Source organism: Falco naumanni, chromosome W (assembly GCF_017639655.2).
Source record: "Falco naumanni isolate bFalNau1 chromosome W, bFalNau1.pat, whole genome shotgun sequence".
Lineage (NCBI taxonomy): Eukaryota > Metazoa > Chordata > Aves > Falconiformes > Falconidae > Falco > Falco naumanni.
The window spans coordinates 2,890,192-2,914,858 of record NC_054079.1 but is presented as its reverse complement, the minus strand read 5'-3'; the positions used below and the strand labels follow the sequence as shown (position 1 = coordinate 2,914,858).

The following is a 24,667-nucleotide window of genomic DNA, read 5'->3' as shown; positions in this document are numbered from 1 at the left end:
CAACAAAGCCAAGTATAAGGTCCTGCACCTGGGGAGGAAAACCCCCCTGCACTAGTACAGGCTGGGGGCTGACCTGCTGGGAGACAGCTCTGCGGAGAAGGACCTGGGAGGTCTGGTGGGCAGCAAGTTGCCCATGAGCCAGCAGTGTGCCCATGTGGGCAAGAAGGCCAATGGGATCCTGGGGTCCATTAGGAGGAGTGTGGCCAGCAGGTCGAGGGAGGTGATTCTCCCCCTCTACTTTGCCCTAGTGAAGCTTCATCTGGAATGCTGTGTCCAGTTCTGGGCTCCTCAGTTCAAGAGAGACAGGGAACTGCTGGAGAGGGTCCAGCAGAGGGCTACAGAGATGATGAGGGGGCTGGAACATCTCCCTTATGAGGAAAGGCTGAGACAGCTGGGGCTGTCTAGTCTGGAGAAGAGAAGACTGAGAGGGGGATCTTAACAATGTCGACAAATATCTTAAGAGTGAGTGTCAAGAGGATGGGGCCAGGCTCTTTTCAGTGGTGCCCAGTGACTGGATAAGGGGCAATGGGCACAAAATGCAAGACAGGAAGTTCCATCCGAATAAGAGGAAAGACTTATTTACCTTGAGGATGACAAGAGGACTGGAACAGGCTGCCCAGAGAGGTTGTGGGGTCTCCTTCTCTGGAGACATTCACAACCCAACTGGACGGAATTTTGTGCAACCTGCTCTAGGTGAACCTGCTTTAGCAGAGGGTTGGACTAGATGATCTCCAGAGGTTCCTTTCAACCCTGACCATTCTGTGATTCCCACATTCAGGAGCTGTCACCTAAATGGTTCTTTAAGCACAGTTTTCTCAGCAGCTGTTTCAACAACTGAATCAAGGTTTAGTCATAGCTGCTATCAAATCAAGTGCTCTCATGCACTAGCTATCAAACCACCTTAAGTTCTATTGAACATGTTGTCATTGATGTTGGAAGCTTATTTCCATGGCTCCTTCTGCTAGGACAGTATTGCCGTAACAGAAGTGTTAACTTCCAACAGTACAAATATCTCTACTTTGGTCTGCATTGTAAAGCACACTAGCTCTTTCCCCTAGTCAACAACCTTGGCAAGGCTGTAGGATAGAGTGCTAAAATAGAACCCTCTTCAGGAGGGGAGAGAAAACAACATTTTCCCAGTTGTACTGAAGACAGTTATCTACCTGATAAGTTCATCACATTTTCCCCTACTGGTCCAAAAAGAAGATGCAAGAATATTTTAACTACTGAATAGCAGTTCTAAAAGTCTCTTTACCTTGCTTAGGCAGGACTAATGAGGGACAACAGAGGACTGTTGATTGGATTCAAAGCAAATCCAATAAACAGTCTTCTGTCATGCCTCATTAGTCCTACTCAAGAAAGGTAACAGGATAGTTGGAACTTGAGAAGTACTATGAGAAGCACCAACCCTGGACTCAATTATGGCAGCTCCAATAGTCTGCAAGTTTCCTGAACTAGAAATACAAAAGTTAAAAACAGCTGCCTTGAACAAAAGACTATGACTAAAAATGTCACTGATGCAAGACAAGAGCTTCTCTGAAGCAACAGCTGCTTCTCAGCAGTCTCGCAGAAGACCTACCTAATGTACCTGCAAGAGATAACAGCGCAGTCTGATCCCAAACACCTCTTCTTAGAGATTAATTCGCTACTTTTTCTCAGCTTGCTTGCTCCCCTCAACCTGCCAGATCCCAATCCCCCCCCCCGATTTAATACTTTAAAACAACCATTTTGCAACGGTTAGCATCTCCTACCCTTCATTCCATTCCAGACTGATGTGTGTAAACGTTAAGGGAGGGAAAAAAAAAAGACTATCAGATAATCTCAGAAGATCTGTTGGAAAGAGTTTCTAACACATCACTATCTAGAACCTCAAGCTCAAGTGGTAAACAGAATGAAGAAAGGGAAATTGGCAAAGCAAGGCACTGTTAGAAAATGGGGGGGGGGGGGGGGAGAAATGGAGCAACCCTCCCACCATATCCTTTGTACAAACTCCAAATCCCACTACCAGACTTACTCCATTTTTCTGTTAATGGTATAAAGCACATGAACAATTAAAGTATGATAGCATACTCATTAACTAGAATGGAATACTTTATATCTGCACTAACACCTTGCTCAAAAATTTAATATCCTGGTCAATCCAGGTCTTGAAAGTGCTCTCTCTCAAACTTGAAGTATTCCCCCAAGGCCTTAAAGATTATCAGATTTCCTACATAGAACACACAAAAACATTTGGATATACTCCAGCCTTCAAATACGAAAATATACTTTCCTCCTCCTCTCTCTTTCCTTCCTCCTGAAGTAAGCCAACAGCACAACCAAAACACTAGTTCAAATGTAATATAAATGTGGCCCTGTAACATTCAAAGCATCAGCAAGAACATGTAAATAAAACATAATTCAAAGTGAAAAAAGCAAGCATTGAAAAACTCAGAGGTGAAGCACTAGAAGGCAGAAACAGCACAGGTAGCAGGACACTAAGGAAAAAAACACACACACACCCCAAAACCAAACATGTTAAGTACAAACAAACATAAAGAAGACAGAAGATGTGCCAAAACACATCTTGAAATAAGTCTCTTTCACTGGCAAAGACCTCACAAATCAGTAGCTATAGTACACCAGAAAGAAAGTCTTTCATACACCCTGATCATTACTAAGGAATTTACCAACTGGAAGAGGCTACATAGTATGCCATAAACAGTTTGTATCAAAGTCTATAAAAATAAACCAACAGTAAGTAACTACATTTTATTAGAATTAAGACTTCAGAATTAAGATTCTGACAGACATGATCTTTGGAGAACTCTAGTATGTGATATTAAAAATATTTAACGGGTTAATTACTCGGGAGATCATGATCACAACTGGATTTTGCAGCACATTTTATAATATGTATAGTCATGATACATCACCATGAATTGCAATATTTTTCCACAATTTCACTATAGTCTGATAGAAGAACGATGCTCCCACATTTCTGGTAAGATTTCATAGAACATTTAGAATGGAATCTATTCCAAGACAAACTACAAGCACCAACATGTATCAGATGTTTTTTCATAAAGACTCCTGAGAGGAAGAGAGTTCTACATGAATATGGAGATCAACCAACCATCAAAATTACTATAGAAATCAGCTTCTTATTTCTTTCAAGCTAAATAAATTTAAAAAAAAACCCAAAACACAGAATAAACCAATCATTATCTTAAGAACTTACCTTCAGACTTCAACTTTGTAAGAACAAAAATCAGGTAGTTGTTAAAATCTGGATATTGATTGAGTTGTTCTAGTTTCTGAAGAGAGAAACTGTTAAGGAAATTTGAATCTTCACACACAACATTTATGGCTTTCTGGATACCATGAGTTATGTACTACTGCATCAAACAGCTGTGACTATAAGCTCACAACATACAGAGTATGAACAATCTGAAAACAGTTACTGTAGTTTTCATACTGAAGCAGTAGCTTTTAGTTACGTTGAAAACTGAAAAAAGAATCCAGGGACAGACACAGAAATTAATAGATCCTTAAAAATATTTTCTCACACCCTGGTATTAATTAGTAATATGCTCAACAATATTTTAAGTCATAAGCATGTAGTGTCATCTTTAAGTTACTAAATCTACTATATATCAGTATGGCAAGCAATCAAGACATTTAACAAAATTTTTAGAAATAGTAAGATTGTTTGCTTCATAGGCATTTACTTTACTTCCTGTATAGCTAAATCTCTAAATAGTCAAAATCGCTAAACTTCTGCAAAATGTATCTCCATTAGGACATTAATGGCCCTTCCAATGACCAACAGCCAGTGTCTCAATCACAAGCTTAAGAAACTTCATTTTTAGATATTTAGGCTGCTTGCATCAAGTAGTAACTTTGCTAGAGAAACCTACTCTCTTTCCACTTAATAAGAGAGTAAAGTGTACTTACCACATCTACAAGCTCCTTTGCTGTGAAACACAGAAGATGAAACGTGAACAGAAGGATGGTCACAGCAAGTGAAAAATAATACAGAACATTCTACATGGCCCCTAGAACTGAAGAAAAACACATCCAAAGATTGTCAAAGGTGTCATGCCAAAGAGCTCTTTCAGGAACAGCCAAGAAGTATGGTAGCACATTTCAAAATGTTTTTCTTTTTCTCCAAGCTTCAGAAACATAATCACCAAAGCAGTCAAGTTGAACATTAACAACTGAATTCCAATGGCTCAAATAAGCAGCAGCAGAAGCAAGCAGAAAGAACTGAAAGAGCAGTATTAAATAGAAAGTTAATTAGAAAAACACCTAATCAGTCTAGGAATCAAAGAATAGCTTATAGGCCATATTTTCTTATCAATTTCTTCACCCACCTTAACTTTTTCTTTTTTATTCCAAGAAACATCTATATCTTCATTTGAAAAATGTTTGAAAGCCCTACCAATTCATAACTTTAGAACTCAAATGTAATAAAGTGAGGAGCATAAACACCTAAATATGCCAAAACTATGTCATAAATAAGATGAGACAGCCAACACACTGATAATCTTATTTTAAAAAATTAAGGACTGGAAGTACTTTAAATTTAAAACCATTAATCACCATCCTACACAGACATGCTACTAAGTGGTGATCCACAATACAACAGCCATCACAAATTTATGTGGAAACAGTCTCAAAGGACACATTTATTTATTTATTTTTAATTTATAGGACATGGCCTGTCAAGTTGTATTAGAATATTTTCCCAAACTGATAATACGATAAAAATGTGCCATTTATCTAACCTTTACAAGCCAACATATAAGAACCTCCTTGAAAGCACAGGTATTTCAGCACAGCAGGGAGTTACCAATGCCATTGAAGAATTTCAAACATCAGTTAACAGCACTTTTGTTCAGTAAATTTCTACTCATCTTCAAGACAGACAGCATCACCTATATTGCCCATTCTACACAAACTATTTTTCAAAAAATAAACTAGATGCCATTAAGTTATTTGAAGCAGAGCTTTAAAACGTAATTTTACATGAAAGCTACACTATAAACACTGATGCTATAAGCACTTTTGTATTTCAAGTACTAAAGAGCATCTGTTTAAGTTTGGGACATTATCAGAACACTTAGCCACTTCTGTATAGTATTTTTCAAAGGAAGCAATAGCATCTTAAGAATCTGAAACATAGCTGCAAGAACAAGATGAAAACTACCTTCACCTTTCAGATAAGAACAGAAGTTTTCAAAAGTTTGACCACATCTGTTAGGAAAGCCTAGAAATCAAGCAAGTTTGGCTTCAAGCTAAACTTCTAAAAGAATATATGTATATTCTTACCTACATAAATGAATTCTGTTGTTTTCTGTTAAGCCCTTCAAGCAAATGTCTTAAATAAAAAGGGATCAAGACACTAAACTCAAATCCTTCATAGGAGAATATCCTTTCAGAACTTCTAGATATTTTAAAAGCACTTATATAGTTACCTCAAGGAGTAGGAGATGGTAGATGAGAGCTTTATTTGTCAAGCCTTATATTTCTATTAGTCTTAACATAAAATTTTCCGGGGGGGGGGGGGGGGGGGGGGCGAGAACGACAAACAGCACGCACGCTATGACACCCAAACAACAAACCAACAATCCACAACGCTAACATAAAATGCACTGCAAAGCTGCACAAGAAGATTTCCCCCTTCTCGTGAAACACAGAGTGGAATGAGCAGTATGCATTTCAGGCTCAGGATTCTAGGCAAACAGAAACATCCTCACAACGTAGCAAAATGCAGTGTCAGAGCCAGCAGGCCAAGGAGAGCATGCAGGCAGCGGCTCCACCAGGGACACTCCTCCCACCAGCTACGGCTTTCGCCTTGAATCCCAGCGCCAGATTAGATTAGAAAGCTCCCACTTTGCCGCAGTGGCGACCGGTACGCCACGCCGCATCGCCAACTCAGCTCGGTGGACAAGCGGCCCCCCAGCCGTCTCGGCGGGATCCGCCGCAGCTGAAGACTAGGAGCTGGCAGCGGCCCAGCGTGAGGTAACCTGGGAAAGCAGCAGATACCGAAACAGCCACGCCAGAGCTAGGGCTTTAAAAATAAAAAAACCCCGAACGTTGACTCCGGGCTTGCAACAGGTGCCCGGGCACCCGGCGGAGCAAGGCGGCCCCGCAGCCCACAGGCCACCTCGGCAGTTCAAACGCCGCGCCACGGCCACCCGCTACTGCGGACGTTCGGCCCACAGCACTCGCTGTGGCGGCTCCCCGGGCAGGTCCGGCTGCCGTGGCCGCGCTGCCCCCACCAGGCACCCCCGGCCTCCTCAGCACCATTCCAGGCCGCCACAGCTCCGCTCTGCCTGCCCCACCCGCCCGCGCGGCGTAGGCCTCGACCAAGGATACTTGTTGCACGGCTCGCTGCGTGGTGGTGTCCGGGGACTGGGACTCCTTGAGCAGCTGCAGTATCTGCTGAAGCCCCTGTTCGTCTGGATTCCACTCATACTCCATCTTGGCTTGCTGAAAAACACCAAACATCCGCGGTTAGCAGCGCAGCAGGCCTCGGGGGGGAGGGGAGAGGAAGGGAGGAGGAAGGGAGCAAACTAGCTGCGCGGCACCCGACCCACTCTTTCCCGTGCACCCCGCCAACCCCGAACCCAGCCCCACAAACGGACAACACTGACCTGCTTCCGCCGCCACCCGCTGCGCAGCACACAGAGCAAACTGAGTCACAGCAAATTTGCAATATGGCCCTAAGAGCCGCCTCGCGTCCTCCTGGGTCCTAGCGCCGGGCACGCCCCCGTCCGCCAGAGCCGCCTCGGGCACGCCGGCGTCGCCGTCAGCCTTTCCCTAGTGAGTCCCACGCTGTCAGGAGCCTGGGGGCGACAAAACCACGAGCCTCTCAATCCCGGGAGGCGGAAAACTGGGTGCTTCCTCCACAGCTCCTCCCAACCACCACCCGAAAACAGAGACAAAGCTCCAGCAGCCCCGACGAAGCGCGACCCCAGCTCGGCCTCCTTGGGACAGTTGTGGCCGCGCACCCGCAGCGACTGGCAGCGATCTAAGAGGCTGCCGCCCACGGAAGAGAAGCGGGGATGCAAATGCAGACCAAGGAGTTAGGAACACGGTACCTGCTATGCCGTTTGCTTTAATTCTACATGATATGGTTTAATGCTGGGTATATTTTCGAAAGTTCTCAATTTCATATGTAAATAGGGAATAGGACCAACTACACAAGAATGGAGGAAAGAAACTTCTTTAAATTCCTAGTGTATCTTATCCTTAGCCTCAAAATATATTAGAGGAAATCTCAGGTCATAATTAGCAATTTTTGTGTATATAGAATAGAATAGTTCCGTTGAAAGGGGCCTACAATGTTTTTACAAAAAATATGTTAACTGAAAGGGTTGTCAAGCAAGTAGTTGAGTCACCATCCCTGAAGGTTAACATACTTGTAGTGTTGTGCTTAGGGACATGATTTAGTGGTGGATTCGGCAGTGTTGGGTTGACTGTTGGACTCTATGATCTTAAAGGTCTTTTCCAACTTAAGCAACTCTATGATTCTATGATCATCTAGTTCAACTGCTTGACCACTTCAGGGCTGACAAAAGCTTGTTATTAAGGGCATTGTCCAAATGCCTCTTAAACACTGACAGGCTTGAGGCATCGACCACCTCTGTAGGAAGCCTGTTCCAGTGTTTGACCAGCCTCTCAAGAAAGAAATGTTTTCTGCTGTCAAGTATAAACCTCCCCTGACACAGCTTTGAGCCATTCCCACATGTCCTGTCACTGGATCCCAGGGAGAAGAGCTCAGCACCTCCCTCTCCACTTCCCCTCCTCAGGAAGCTGCAGAGAATGAGATCACTCCTCAGCCTCCTTTTCTCATAACTAGACAAACCCAGAGTCCTCAGCTGCTCCTCATAGGACATGCCTTCCAGCCCTGTCACCAGCTTTGTTGCCCTCCTCTGGATGCATTCTGGACCTTCACATCCTTCTTAAATTGTGGGGCCCAGAACTGCACACAATACTCAAGGTGAGGCTGCACCAAACACTAAATACAGTGGGATCATCCCCTCTCTTGACCAGCTGCTTATGCTGTGTTTGATGCGCCCCAGAATGCAGTTTGCCCTATTGGCTGCCAGGGCACACTGCTGACTCATATTGAGCCTGCTGCCAACCAGCACCCCAGATCCCTTTCTGTAGGGCTGCTCTCCAGCCACTCCTCTCCCAATTTAGACTTGTGCCCAGCATTACTCTGTCACAGGCACAGAATCCGGCATTTGTTCTTGTTACTTTTCATGCCATTAATGATTGTCCAATGCTTTTATATATATAAATTCACATGCATTACACATATATCTCACTATTTTTTATATATTATACATACGCTACTGGGCAAAATAAGAACATACACTGCTTAAAATGGTCTAAAATATGAAAATGAAAAACAGTAATTCCTTAGCTTTTTACAATCTTATTTTTAGTCATTGTGTTTATAATCATCCTGCTTACATCCCACTTTAACTAAAAACTAGTTTCACTTTCTGCTTCCTCTGCTGCAGCACAGTACTCAATATGAGTGCCTGTCCTAGTTTCAGCTGGGATAGAGTTAATTTTCTTCTTAGTAGCTGGTGCAGTGCTGTGTTTTGGATTTGGTGTGAGAACAATGTTGATAGGATACATGTTTTTAGTTGTTGCTGGGTGATGTTTATACTAAGTCAAGGACTTTTCAGTTTCTCAGGCTCTGCCAGCAGAGGGCTGGAGTGGCACAGGAAATTGGGAGGGGACACAGCCAGGACAGGTGACCCAAGCTAGCCAAAGAGGTATTCCATACCATGGGATGTCATGCTCAGTATACAAACTGGGGGGAGTTGGCTGGGGCCTGTGAATGCTGCTCGGGGACTGTCTGGGCATCGGTCAATGAGCAATTGTTTTGTGCATCACTTGTTTTCTTTTCTCCCTTCCCTTTGGATTTTATTCCTCTCCCCTTCTCTCTCCTTTTCATTATAATTATTATTGTTATTATAACTATTATAGGTTTTTCTTTTCTATTTTATTTTAATTATTAAATTGTTCTTATCTCAACCCTTGAATTTTACATACCTTCCCTATTCTCCTCCCCATCTCTCTGGGTGAGGAGGAAGCGAGTGAGAGGCTGTGTGGTACTTAGCTACCAGCTGGGGTTAAACCATGACAGTGCCACATATTTGCTGCACATCCCAGCCTTAATAACTGTTCAGGGGCATCGAGGACAGGAAACATTAGTGGTTCTTATCAGTGTGGCCGAGATAATTTGCTGTGTGGCTCTTCATCTCACCTCCCCAATGCTTTCAATTAAATCAGTATTTAAGTTACAGTCAGCTGCCTAGTCTTAGGTGCCAAGAAGCATCCTGAGCCAACTTTCCTTCTCTTACTTACTGTGAGCCACCACTCTTGAAGGAGCCAAAACTAGTATGCACAGCACAGTCTCCAGCAAAACAGCAAAGAGAACCATCATAGGCAACTAGTAAGATGGGCAGTGTTCTTATAATATCTACATATCTGGATAATGAGGACAGTGAAAGAAGGTAGCTGATGAATCAGGAAAGCATGCACACCAGAATAAGAAGCAGGAAACAGCTATATAGCAAATAAATATTCAGCACAGCACATGAGAGAACAAAACCAGCTTTAAAAAAATAACCAAGAAACAGGACATGTTTAGTAACCTCTTCTGTTTAAGCAATTGCCATTTGCCATAGTTATCACAGGGCTGTTTGGAAGAGAGACAGCTAATGCAGCACACCTCTTGAGAGGTTATTGTACTGAAACACCTACAAGATGGAGTCAGTAAAGTAGGAGAGTAAAGGCTTGCCACTAGTTAGTAGGAAAGGACAGGCACAAAGGTTTATATGAGATTTTTGTGAGCAGTGGGAATCTCCACTAGTTTCCTTCTAGTACAGAAAAGTGTCAAGCAATGGATCTGGGTTAGCCAAACCCAGGCCATTAAAACTTATGTTCATGACTCACAGTCATATGGGAAGGAAAGTTCTCCATATGGATGCTTGCACAGATGGAGCAGATGAAATTTTATTATCTTTGAGACTTTTGGCTCACTGTCAAATTTGGTTGAAATTGATTAGAGCTTCAAAAGTTACTATTCAGAAATTATGACACAAGGATTACATCTGTCTAATTTTATCAGAAAACCAAGTACACAAGACAAAAAAATAAGATTAAATATGGAAAACAAGGGAAGCGACCAGAAAGGAAGGTTGAGAGACAGAACAGGAAAAAGCAGGAAGAGAAGCAGGCCATGGATCCGTAACTAAGAACCTGAAATTGGTTTCCTTTCCATGAACATGACCAGAATTAAATCCCAGTAAGATCTTTCTGCAGTAGAAAAGAGAGAAAAAGGCCTACAAATCAGAGTATGAATGGGAGCCTCTACAGTTAGTGGGGACATCTAAAAGCTTTAGATGATCATCCTCCAGGGTAGGTTCTTTTTTAGACTCCATACAGGTTCCTTTCCCACTGGGAACTACTCAGCATATATAGAAATCAAAGCAGGTACCTCATCTTGCCGGATACCTTCTCTTCTTGATCATTACTTTGAAGTTATTCTTACCCATCTCTAATCCTTTAAATTCTGTGAGGAAGCAGGAGAGGGGAAAAAATTTAACTGAGTCAAGAAAAAAAATCAGATTGAAAGCAAAGAACATAATAGAAAAAAAATGAGAACATTTTTTCTTTCTGTATCCTTTGTCTTTGTTTCTTAGTACCCGTTTCCCTCAAGCAAGAATCTTCTTGTGTAAAAAGGAATTAGGAATCAAATGTTAAACTAAGTACCGGGCAGAAGCAGGAAAGCTACTCATCAAAACGTGTGATGGCCTAGATCATCCCACTCAGTCAGTAGAATGCACCAGGAATAAATTTGAAATGCTGCACCTATATATGTTAAGACAAATGTTCACTGAAGACAGGATTGCAGTCTTGCACAAATGCTGAGGCTAATCTTTGATTTCTCTATTATCCAAGCTTCAAATGTCATGCATTATCCAGAATCCGCTGGTATCACAACAGTGCATAATATTAAAAATTATCAAAAATCCCAGTAAACTAATCTATATCTTCAATTTATTTCTCTCTCCACAAACTTGTTCTACTCAAGTATCCACAAAGAGCCCACAAGTAAATTTTTTATCTTTGGTTTGGTTTCCAGCGCTCTCTTCCCTTTCTCTCTCAATATGTCCCATTAGATCAGGATGAAATGATGCATTTCTGGCATTTTTCATACAAGGAAACAAAAGGAATAGTTAAAATATATGGCATTGCTATCTCATTCAAAATCCAGTAGTTAGAGTAGTAGCTCTGAACACACAAGACAGGCTTCAATTCTTGCTTCTTCCTAGGGTGATGAACCCAATTTTTTTCTGGAAAGTATCCTTACCATCACATTACAGTGTACTTGGCGCTAGGTCTTTTAATCTCTCCTGTTGTTTTCCATTATATTATAAACATATTAACAGGAACTTGGATTAGCAACTGTTTCCTAATCAGCATCCTGTATCATAATTGACAGTTAATACTTAAAAGACAAATGTAAACAGCACAAATAGGAGACATAGAACACCCTCCCCACCCCTCCAGTAGTCCCAGTGCACTGAAAAGAGAAATAGGAGACTCTGGTGCAAATCCCTGCCAACACCCAGGCAGAAAAGAGATTTGAACTAGTAGGAAAATGTCCTGTCCCTCAAATGCCATAGCCTCCAAGCTGTACCTTTGGGAAACACAACTTCTTGCTGCTAGCAGTTTTGAAACTAGTTTCAAATAATTATTTTCTAATCAAAACTATTTCTCAAATTTGTCCTAATTTCAGAATTGTTAGACAGTTTCAGCCACTTTACCATTTAGAAACTTTCCCCCTGTCTTTAGTTTTACTACATTGGTAATATTTGATTTATTTTTTTTTTCTTTTAGATAAAGTTCTAATGAGCTACCTTCCTTCTTGTCACAAAGTTCAGGCACTGCTATCTGTAATATTGGTATTTATAATGGGAATCAATCATCCAGTCCATTGCTAAGATCTGGGCTTCCAAGTTTCCACACAGACTGCTTATAGTGTCTCTCTGTACCTCTATGTATGTTTGTATGCACAGAGGAAATAACTGATATTCCATAATAGCTCTCTGTGTAAACTCTCTTATTTCAGCCTGAGAGAGATGTGAATTAAGCTAAGCAGAAAAAAGGCTCTTATAACACAGAATAAATGTGTCTAGGTGAAGGAGCTCATGCAGAATAGCTATCACTGCATTATTTTGCAGTGCATTCTGCCTGGAGACATGCCCTAAGCTTTCACTTAAAAAAATACTGGTAGTCCTCACACCCAGCATATCAAACAAGAATCCACTCTAAAACATTTAGTGCAGTCCTCCTGAGTTCAGCCATATGATACAAGATTAATATTTAATACACAATGATTTACTTGAATAGTCTTTAGAAGAAGATAGTTTGACCTTGTGAAGCACAGGAGAGGTTACTGAGGAGGCAGATGGAAAGACAGTCTGAAAGGATTTTCTGTCCATGACTAAAACATCTATGAAGTTAATTTTCTACTTTTCCAGAACTGATTAGTTATTATGATAGAATACAAGTAAATTGATGGATTGTTTTAAACAGAAATCTGAGGAAACTTTATAAAAATATTTTAAAGATGGGATTTAAACATTACTTTATATTTGTGAAGAATTATATAAAAATATTACCCATAAGAGGCTGTAAAGTTACTACTTTCTGGCTAATGCAACAGTAACTAATTTCACTGTTGAAAGTGAAATTATGTAAAGAATATTCCCCAAAAGTTGAATACAGGACTTCATCATAAGATTTGCACAAATAATATTAAGTTCCCATATGCAGGAGTGGGATCTCTTCTGGTAACTAAGGACACAAAAAACGTTTTTATGAGTTCTTTGATGTCAGAGGATGACAAAAACCTAAGACAGTACCAACAGGAAATCCACCTAATGGAAAGTAAGACAAATCTGACACAGTCCCATGTACAATGGTAAGCCTTGGGCTCAAGTAAAAAGTTTTGTGGAATGTATCAAACTAAGAATCTGCTTCATTGGTATGGTTAAGATTATCTTTAAAAACCCCTTTGTTTTATAGAAGAATTTATTCTATCTGTAAGGAGCAATTTGTTAGCAACATTCAAAGCAGCAAATGTATGGGCTTTCAGATAATATAATTTCAGATTTGGGCACAATTATTTGACCTTCATTTCCTATTCTCATTCATTCCCTATGACTGGTAGGTCTACAAGTAGAATAAGAAGCTGAAGAAACTAAGAGATATTATGTTAACTTTCTCTATAATTGGTTTTGACTTATGTTGCATATCATACTAGAAATTGTGTATACTTGAAATTGATCCCATAGTACGACATCTTGTAATGAAACTAAATTCAAATTTCCTAGAACAATGGACATTTCAACATTAGAGGCAAATAAATCTGTAATATGATTTGCTCTTCATGGAATATCAACTTGATGATGGACTTTTTCTGAGAGTACATAGAGTTATGATAATGCACTGTGGGAGAAGAGGATAGAGAGTGTATGAAAAGAGATGTGTGAGAGGAGTATGGAGAATGTCTGACCATTACTGATGGGAGATAAGAGAAAGAAGGATAGAGAATGTCTGGAGAGAGATATATGAGAGGAGGATGGACAATGTCTGATCTGGCAGGAGATGAAAGAACAGCTGGGTATTGTGAAGGAAAATAAGAAAGATAAACATGGTTATCTAGTAGCAAATAGGTGTCTGCATGCTTGTAGTGATATATAGCTATGTAACTGCATGAATGATTTCTGCCCTGAGCCTGGTGGTGCATGCAGCTGGAATTTGTATCTGGGCTCAGAGATATAAATATGAGCTTCTCTGTACAATTAAGTGTCTCTGGTTGCACCACAACTGGAGTATGTGACTTCATACGCCAGAAATGGCGCCCCACAGTGGGGCTTAAGTAGGAGGCTCACAGAGCCTGAACCGGTGGCGTAGCCCAACTGAACCAGGATCCGCGGAAATTTTGTGCACCCATCACCTACAAAAAAGGGAGGGAAGTTATCCCAAGATCAATAGCACAGCCTGGACGTATTGCAATGGCTGCTTGCAGCTCAGCAACGAGCTGTGACAGGTCCCCAGCTAGTGACTCTGTTAGAATCGATCCGTGACAAAGTGCTGGACTTTCCACCTGATGGCACTTTGCAAATTCCTGCCTGGCAAGCAGTCAGCAGATGATTGTATGATGCTGCTGCGCAGGGGGATTCCGCAGCAGGAATGCATTTAGCATCTTGGTGGCAAATTCTGACTACTCTTCGCCAAGTGTGGACTAATACTACTAACAGTGCTAAACCAGGGGAGACCGTAAATTCCACTGACAGCACAACTCTTCTCAACACACTGTCAATGATGGCGATTCCATCCACACCTCCTCTGCCCCCAAAGCTTCTGTCACTGATTGCAGCGACCCTCGCAACACAGGACCAAGTGCAGGAACAGAACAACTCGGACAATGATTTTATTGACACTGATAAACCTTTTGATCCAGGTCCTATGGATCTAGAAAAGGAACCAGACCTTTTTCCTCCCCCCCAATGACTTGATTGTTTTCAGGGAGGGTGAAAGGGGGTCCAGGGGATCAGTGGCGGGAATGCAAGTGGGAAGCACTTAAGCGAGGGGATTTGGGAGTCACTGTGGCTTGTCCAGTATTGTATTGGCCGAATCAGCCTCCAGAGTGGCAGCCTGTGCAATATGAGGCTGTTAAAGAGTTTAGCAAAGCAGTGCGGGAAGGGAGGATTCATAGTACATTTGCTATGTCCCTTCTTGAAGTGATGGCAGAGCCTTATACACTCACACCACATGATTGGAAGTTATTGCTTTGTATGGTACTAACTTCAACTCAGTATATGATGTGGTTATCTGATTTTTGTGAGCTATGTGTAGTGGCCTTGATTGAAAACCTTAATCGGGGAATTGCTGTTACCTATGAGCAATTAGCTGGGGAAAATAATTATGCCACTTCCACGACTCAGGCAGGGTATCCCAGGGACAACTATTTGTAAATGAAGGAGATAGCTATTAAGGCAGTCGAGAAGATACATGAGTCTGGGCGAACCTCTGGTGAGTCGTTTGCCACAGTCTTGCAGGGTCCTAAAGAGTCATATACTAACTTTATTGATTGGCTTCAGAATATTTTGCAACGACAAGTCGAGCATGAGGAAGCTCGAGGGTTGCTCTTGAAACAACTAGCTATGATAACACCAATGAAGACTGCAAGCGGGCATTGCAGCCCTTTCACAATTGCAACCCCAATATGTGTCAAATGTTTGTAATGCACACCTCACAGCAGACTGTAACTCTCAGGTTGAGTTCTGGAATGCAGCGCAACACATTTTTGCTTCTCTAATCTCTTCTGTAGGAATAGTACATGCTCTTAACTTGCTTAATAAATTAGGCTGCTAGCTTGGTAATGAAAGTAATATTACGAACACTACTATTTCTGGCTTATTAGCAGATGTTGATTCTGTCCGTCATGCATCACTACAGAACCGAGCTGCTATTGATTTCTTATTGTTAGCAGAGGGACATGGGTGTGAAGACTTTGATGGGATGTGTTGCGTGAATCTGAGTGACCACTCTGAATAAATTCACAAAAGCATACAAAACTTAAAAGCCTTAAACAAAGATCTGCAGCAGAGCCAGGGGTGGGATGCCTTTGGTCTCTTCTCATGCCTTTTTTCTTGTATTCAGCATTTAGTTGACCATAACATAAATCAAGTCATGGTCACTCAGCTACACACCACCTTTGTCTTGTTGCAATTAACAAGCAAAAAAGGGGAAGATGTGGGAGAGGAGGATAGAGAATGTCTGAAGAGAGATACATGAGAGGAGGATGGACAATGTCTGATCTGGCAGGAGATGAAAGAACAGCTGAGTATTGTGAAGGACAGTAAGAAAAATAAACATGGTTATCTAGTAGCAAATAAGTGTCTGCATACTTGTAGTGATATATAGCTATGTAACTGCATGAATAGTTTCTGCCCTGAGCCTGGTGGTACATACAGCTGGAATTTGTATCTGGGCTCAGAGATATAAATATGACCTCTGTACAATAAAGGGTCTCTGGTTGCACCACAACTGGAGTCCGTGCCTTCATATGCCACAGTGCACCTGCTCAGGAAATCTGCTAGACTGTTCCTTCTGAGAAAGACAGTGCTGTTCTGGCTCATCATTGTTGTAACATCACTGTCCAAAATTTCAAGGTTTCTTTACCCAGAGGTAAAGAGCAGTATTTATTTTTTCAGATAATTTCCATAAAAGCATATACTGCAGAATCCCATTGAGCAGATTAAATCATACACATGATAATCAGACATTTTGTAATTCCACTCTTCAGACAGAAGTATGCTCCTCCTTTATTTAATTCATAGCTCTGTTCCTCATGTATCCAACAAGCACAGAGGAAAGAATCATCATAGAATGGTTTGGGTTGGCAGGGACTTTTAAAAATCATCTAGTTCCAAACCCCCTGCAATGAGCAGGGATATCTCCAACTAGATCAGGTCACTCAGAGCCTCATCCAACCTGACCTTGAATATTTCCAGAGATGGGACATCTACCACCACTCTGAGCAACCTGGGCCAGTGTTTCACCACCCTCATCATAAAAAAAAAATATTCCTTATATCTAGTCTGAATCTCCCCTTGTAGTTTAAAACCATTACACCTTGTCCTATTGCTACAGGCCCTACTAAAAAGTCTGTCCTCATCTTTCATAAGAGTACCTTTAAGTACTGAAAGGCCGCAATAAGGTCTCCCCAGAGCCTTCTCTTCTCCAGGCTGAACAACCCCAACTCTCTCAGCCTTTCTTCATAGGAGAGGTGCTCCAGCCCTCTGATCTTTTGTGGCCCTCCTCTGGACCCGCTCCAACAGGTCCATGTCTTTCTTGTACTGAGGACTCCAGAGCTGAACGCAGTACTCCAGGTAGGGTCTCACAGGAACGAAGTAGAGGGGGAAATTCCCCTCCCTCAGCCTGCTGGCCATGCTTCTTTTTATGCAGTCCAGGATATGGTTGGCTTTCTGGGCTGTGAGTGCACATTGCCAGCTCCATCCAGTTTTTTATCCACCAGTACACCCAAGTCTTTCTCTGCAGGGCTGCTCTCAATCCCTTAAGTCCCCAGACTGTATTACTATTAGGGGTTGCCCCAGCCCTGGTGCAGGACCTTGCACTTGGCCTTGTTGAACCTCATGAGGTTCACATGGATCCACTTCTCCAGCTTTTCCAGATTCCTCTGAATAGCATCCTGTTCCTCAGGTGTGTCAACCATACCACTCAGCTTGGTGTCATCTGCAAACTTGCTGGGAGTGCACTCAATCCTGCTATGCCATTGATGAAGATATTAAACAGGTCTGGTCCCAATATGGACTCCTGAGGTATACCACTCATCACTGAACTCCATCTGGACATTGAGCTCTTGACCACTACTCTCTGGGTGCAACCATCCAGCCAATTTCTTATCCACCAAACAGTCCATCAATCAAATCCATATCTCTCCAATTTAGAGAGAAGGATGTTGGGGGGGACCATGTCAAAAGCCTTACAGAAGTCCAGACAGATGACATTCATAGCTCTTCCCTTGTCCACTGATGTAGTCACTCCATCATAGAAGGCCAAAAGGCTGGTCAGGCAAGACTTGCCCTTGGTGGAGCCATGCTGGCTGTCTCTAATCCCCTCTCTGTCCTCCATGTGCCTTAACATAGCTTCTAGGAGGATCTGTTCCATGATTTTCCCAGGCACAGAAGTAAGGCTGACAGGTCAGTAGTTCCCAGGGTGCTCCTTTCTACCCTTTTTAAAAATGCGTGCAATGTTTCCCTTTTTCCAGTCACCAGGGACTTCACCTGACTGACATGACTTTTCAAATATGGTGAAGATTGGCTTGACAACTACATCAGCCAATTTCCTCAGGACTCTGAGGTGTTGTCTATCTACCTGGACTTTAGTAAAGCCTTTGACACTGACTCCCACAGCATTCTCCTGGACAAACTGGCTGCTCATGGCTTGGACAGGCATATTCTTCACTGGATTAAAAACTGGCTGGATGGCCAAGTCCAAAGAGTGGTAGTGAATGGAGTTACATCCATTTGGTGGCTGGTCAAAAGTGGAGTTCCCCAGGGCTCAGTATTGGGGCCAGTTCTGTTCAATATCTTTATCAATGATCTGGATGAGGAGATTGAATGCACCCTCAGTAAGTTTGCAGATGACACCAAGTTGGGAGGGAGAGTGTTGATCTGCTTGAGGGTAGGAAGGCTCTACAGAGGGATCGAGACAGGCTGGATTGATGGGCTGAGGCCTATTGTATGAGGTTCAACAAGGAAAAGTGCCAGGTCCTGCACTTGGGTCACAATGATCCCATGCAATGCTACAGGCTTGGGGAAGAGTGGCTGGAAAGCTGCCTGGAGGGAAAGGACCTGGGGGTGTTGGTCAATAGTCAGCTGAATATGTGCCAGCAGTGTGCCCAGGTGACCAAGGAGGCCAACACCATCCTGGATTGTATTAAAAATTGTGTGGCCAGCAGGACTAGGGAAGTGATCGTACCCCTGTACTCTGCACTGATGAGGCCGTATCTCAAATACTGTGTTCAGGTTTGGGCCCCTCATTACAAGAAAGACATTGAGGTGCTGGAACATGTCCAGAGAAGGGCAACAAAGCTGGTGAAGGGTCTAGAGAACAAGTCTTCTGAGGAGTGGCTGAGGGAACTGGGGTTGTTTAGTCTGGAGAAAAGGAATATCAGGGTCGACCTTATTGCTCTCTACAACTTCTTGATAGGAGGTTGTTGGGAGGTGGTTGTCGGTCTCTTTTCCCAAGTAACAAGCAATAGGACAAGGGGAAATGGCCTCAAGTTACACCAGGGGAGATTTAGCTTGCATATTAGGAAAAATTTCTTTACTGAAGGGGTGGTCATGCATTGGAACAGACTGCCCAGGGACATGGTGGAATCACCATCCCTGGAGGTATTTAAAAGACATGTAGATACAGTGCTTAGGGACACAATTTAGTGGTAGACTTCGCAGGGTTAGGTCAAAGGTTGGACTTGATGATCTTAAAGGTCTTTTCCAACCTAAATGATTCTATTATTTTGCTCAGCATGGATAAGACCAGCACTGAGTTTATGTATTTCTTCAGAATTTCAAAACTGAACTTCAAAGTCTAACTCAAGTAAAAAAAACCAACCAAACCAAAAACAAACCAAAAAACCCAAAATCCACCACCAAAAAAACCCCAAACAGTAACAAAACCCACATTTTCTTGCCTTCATTCAGGTCTTCCTACATGCAAGTCTGTAGTAATTCCGTCTATACAATAGTGTGACAACAGTGTTATGAATTTTATTATCTTAAATTAATTTCATCTTCTGGAGGACTCAAGGATTAGATTGCAATGAAAGCATTACACTGTATATGACCATTTTGTTGAATTTCCTCTGAACTTGAGATATCTCTTGTAATCTTCACAGAAGATGCTATAAGGAATGATCCAGAGCTCAAAAGCACATACTATAACATCTTTCCTAGAATTTCTTCTGAGAGATGTAATGTTTTATTACAGGTATTGAACTTTTCTATACTGAGTAACTTCTGGAATGTACGCCTCACCTCCTCATTTATCACCAAATCTCTCAATTCTAACACTTCATTATGTTTTATCCAAGGTAATAGCAAAAATCAAAAGTATCAAGAAAACTGGATGAAAAATATAAATTCTTACTGCTGCCAAATTGATAAGCGTTATTTTCTATTATTGTTTCTAATGTAAAAAATCTAAAGTATCACCTGTTATTTGTGAAAACAGCAACTCAGATTACTAGTAACTCACAGGCCAGCTTTAAACTTCTGTCATAGTATAAACTCAACTTGTATGACCTCAAATAATTTAGGATAGTTATTTGTTTTCAAGGGTATACCCTTTCCCCAAAGCTTCAAGAAATAAGTGTGGTAAAGAAAGTTTTAAATCATCCTTATGTCCAATTAAATCTGCATTACTTCTGAATTTAGAAACATCCTGAAATATGCTTATCCAAAGCAAGACCTACAAGAAGATACTCAGAAGGCAGCCTCTGCTATCTTATTTGTTTATTTTTAAAAAACAAGGAGAGTTCCACCCCAGCGGAGCTGAGGTTATCAAAGCCTCACTATGCTCCATTAGCCCTGTTACCTAGCATAAAAGAAACAAAGCAATAACAATAATCCCAGTGTCTGCTGATTCTCAATCTCATGTGCAGGTATAAGTGTCCATATTCTAAAAAAAGGAAAAAATATTAAAGCATGCAGCTTCATATATTATATTATTTTTTTTCTTATCTAAAAGAAACCATCTAATCTTTCAAACACATTGTACAACTATTAATGAGAGACTGAAGTCTGTGGTGGTTACATGCAAGCTTCACCTCTGTCTCATAAAATTCCCTTATCAGTATTGTCCTTTTCAATCCACATTTTAAAGGATTGCAAATGTAAGTAGCAAACAAAACAAAGCACACCTTGAAATATACACTCCAAATGAGAGAAGCTGTGAAAATACTGCCAGTTGTGCTTTATTTAATTTTTGTTTGTTATTTTGATTCTGTGTGATCACCAAGACATTAAGAGAAGCACTAGAATGGACAGTGCCTAACCTAAAATATGCTTCCTTGATAAACTGAAAGATATATTATCGTCATAAGTTGTAAAATATATTAGAAGTACTCACTGGCTCAGAAAACAACTGTAATAAGGTATTCTCGAGAAGCAAAACATTGTGTGAAATTACAACATATTACCCATTTTTTTGTCAAGAAACAGAGAAAAACTATAGAAAGTCTTCTACAAATAGGAGAATTTTGGAAGGGAAGCTGTCTGAATGTTTGGTAACATGACCAAATGACCAACTGGATTTTTATATATCAAAGGTTAAAAGATTTTAAGATAAGCAGATATCTGAAGATGTGTATACATCAGTGCAAGTATATGTGTGTATACATCACTTCTGTGTTAGAGAGAAAAATGAAACAACCATTGATATTTATTTGTAAAACAATCATTTCCTCTCATCAGTTTCTCTAATTCCTTTTCCATGGGGCTCCAAAAGCATCTCCACTTCAGACTCCAGTGTTTTCAACCTAGTGCTGACTAGTTTCTCACATGACTGAAGAATGTAATTACATGATTCTAGTGTTCTTGTTAATGCAATTGGTTCCTATTTGTTCAAAAGGTCCATTCAAACCTGAGCTTGTTTGTTTTTAACTACTTGTGGACCTGATTCAACAACTGAATCTTTCACCTCTTACACCAAGACGCCTAATGGAGTGGAAGTGAAATCCCTCCCGATTTCCAAACACATAGCTCAGGGCTTGACTGCACAAGAAAGTTATACCAATTTAGCTTAAACTTGCCTATACATCAATTTGCAAAATCTTGATGTGAAACAATTTATTAAATGTAAAGGCTGGCTTATGCCTTCCTCCTCTCCCCCCCCCCCCCCCCCCCCCCCCGAATTGACTCAAGCTTAACTGATGTAAACCAGACTGAAACACAAGCATGTATTTGGACTTTTGCATTGATTGATTGCAAATGATCATCATTTGGACATGTGCAGGGGAAAGAATGCAGCTGAAGTGCAAAAGTAAACTTCTGCAGGTACATGAATGGATGGGAAAGGCAAGTGTGAGCATTGGACTGTAATCCTAACTTGGAAGACAGGAACACGCAGTAGGAAATCTGGGAGGAGATGATGCTCTGGTTTTACGTGGTTAGAAAAACACGTGACCCTGGATGCCAGAAGTTACCAATGATTATCATATACCCAGTGACTAGGTTTGGAAACCCCTGATCTGTGCTACCTCACCATCATTTCCACAAGTATTTCCTTTTCAGGTTCTAATAGAGTAACAATTTTCTTGCATCTTCGTACCTATTCACCTACTGTCTATTTTCTGTTCTCTGCCAAAAACATTTTTGTCTTGCCTTCCCCTCTGCTTTTATATTTAGTATTGATCAATTATTTAAATCAGTGCTCTTAATGGCAGGTTCTTCATAAGCAGCATATTTTGAATGTTTAAGGGATTTCACAATGGCTCGTAGAAAATGCTATATAAAATTAAATAATTTAACAGGAGAATAATTTAACAGAAACTTTATATTCTATACTCAAGGCTTAAAAAACATAAGTTTTCTTACACATAAATTCTGTTTGACTTTAGGCTTTATCTCAGATTTGACTAAAAAAATTATACACAAACTCAACATTTCAAAAGCATTCAGTACAATGGAAATTAACAGTGAGGTTTTTTAATTGTTTAAATTACACTCTGGAGACTAGTTTGGAAAGGAAAACCTTCTGGAGGCTAAAAGTGATGTTTGAAAGTTTATTTCTATATCATTAAAAGATGCCACATTCCATGGCATCCATATGTACATGCATAAATATATTATGTACACTGATTTATCATGTATATGATAGATCACATACATAAACCAAACAATACCGGGTCTACACAAGTATATATCTACCAATAAAATATTTTAAAAATAAAATTTCAGTATGAATTACAGCCCTTATCTTGGGCCCCTATAACTTCTGCATATTATACATACATATAGATATAATTCTCCCCCCCCCAACTATCATATAGATATGAAATCTATCAAAAGATCTAGAAAACCTATCTAAATCAATACTATAAAACAGTTTAAAGAAGTGGAATAGGTGATCAAAACATGTTAGTGTTACATGTGTTTAAATGTTCGTAGAATCTGGAACTGAAGTAATTGGTAAAATTCATTTCTGTGGTCAAAACTAATCAAAGTTGCAACATAATTAAGACATTAAAATAATGGAAAACACAGTCCTAGCCCTTTCAAAAACAAAGAAAAATCCTCCCCCTATTGCATATCACTGGCACAACTCCATTGACAATAATGCATTGATAGTGCTTAAGTTTCACAAACCTGTAGTCCAAATTTTTACATGACAGTGACAAGAACACTGAGTTTACAAAAGGAGATCTCTATCAATGAAACATTTAAAAAATAAAATCTTAGCATTGATTTCAGCCCTGATCTTTAAACTCTACAGATTCTGAATATCAGCTTTGATGGAGGAGGATTATACTTGGCCTTCTACTACCCTCCTTTGTGTTTGTAGCTACAGCATCTTGGTGTGCCCAAAGCAGAAGCAGGAAGGAAATTTGATTGAATTAAACTCTACTCCAATTCTGCCAGTTCCCTGGACAGCTCTGTGCATACCTATCACCTGATTATAAGGTAGCTCAGTCCCTGGGGTTGCTCCAATTTACACCATGAACCTAAAATTAAGCACATATATCTGTTCTCTTGAATATCTGCATACAAGCGCTCCTAAACTGGAATATAAATAACTATAGTAGAAAAAGATGTCAGATAATCTGATAAAAGCCTATGTTATTAAACCCATCATTGTTATTTTCACCTTACTGCCACAAGGCATGCTTAGCTCAATTTAGCAGCTGTGCTTACATCTATATCAATTTCAGAAGTCACTGAAATCCATGTCACTGCCTATATCCAATGGTAAACATAGTCCATAGTCAATATTGATTCTAACCAGAGCCTTCCTCTAAGACAGAGCGTAAACTGCTTTTTAACTTTTTTTTTGCAGGACCATAGTTATCCCTTTGTATTATACTGCTTTGAGTATAAACTAGCTAGATATCTTGAAGAAATGTATTCTAAGGTAATTCTGATCATATATAAACTGTTCTTCCCAATTGTGGGCAGCTTTCTTCCATCCTCCCACATATAACTCAAAAATAATTACAGTTCACACAGCAGATGCAAAGTGAGAACTTTTAGAAACAGACTATATACTGTCATTTTTAAACATAGCTGAGACTCTGGATTAGAAATATAAACTGTTTCCAATTCTACCAAAGGCTCCTCGTATGACCTTGGGGCATGCAATTATTTTTTCCTGTTTAATTACTCACATACTAAAGGGACACAAGTTCACTTTTTATTCAATGTTGTAAGGATTGAACAATATCTGTGAAGTATTCAAATACTACATTGACTACTTAAGCAAGAAGGCAAGCAAACAAGTTACAAACCTGTGAAGGCCAGAGTGCATAGCAGAACAGGCCCTCACAGTAGGAGGATCTCTCAGGTCCTGAGCATAATTTCAAGGGAGAGGAATAGTTACTTTCACAGCAGGGAAATAAAGAGCTCAAAGACTGAGCAAGCCATTTATACCAACCCAAAAAGCATTTGGGCCCTTTGTACAGTCACCCCACAAAGGCTTTACAAGTTCCATCAGCTATTTACATCAAGTGCCTAAATTAACAACCTCCCCAAGCAAGCAAACAAAAGTACAAGACAAACACAGGATTTAACTCCTCTCAAATATTTCTTTGGAAGAAAAAAAATTAAAAATTAAAGAAAATCCACCTAACCAGATCTGGACAGCAGGGACCCTACACATCGCAGAAAAAAAGGCAGGAAATATGGCCTTTTTTATATTCCCGAGGTGACTCGCTTTCCAGGGATTGCGGCCCGGCTTTGGGGACTGCACCAGCTGTAGCACCAGGAAGAGCCGAAGGAACTAGAGTGTGTGCGTGGAGGGGGGGGGGGGGGGGGGGGCAGGTAGTGGGCGGAGGGGT

The 24,667-nt window shown here is 40.9% G+C and overlaps 1 protein-coding gene across 4 annotated transcripts in view; it reads right to left on the bottom strand.

The window, feature by feature from the left end:
* Positions 1-6,771, bottom strand: part of LOC121080495 (transportin-1-like) — an 86,205-nt gene extending 79,434 nt beyond the window's left edge. For 3 of the 4 annotated variants that reach the window (XM_040578533.1, XM_040578537.1, XM_040578536.1), the window contains exons 1-3: positions 6,642-6,771; positions 6,364-6,477; positions 3,221-3,296 (exon numbers count right to left, since the gene is read on the bottom strand). In XM_040578533.1, the coding sequence (XP_040434467.1) occupies positions 3,221-3,296; positions 6,364-6,468 (181 nt within the window). In that variant the 5' untranslated portion in view covers positions 6,469-6,477; positions 6,642-6,771. Of the gene's footprint in view, positions 1-3,220; positions 3,310-3,936; positions 5,996-6,363; positions 6,478-6,641 lie in introns of those variants that run through there. The other variant, XM_040578535.1, reaches the window with a different exon arrangement.
* Between the last annotated feature and the right edge of the window lie 17,896 nt (positions 6,772-24,667).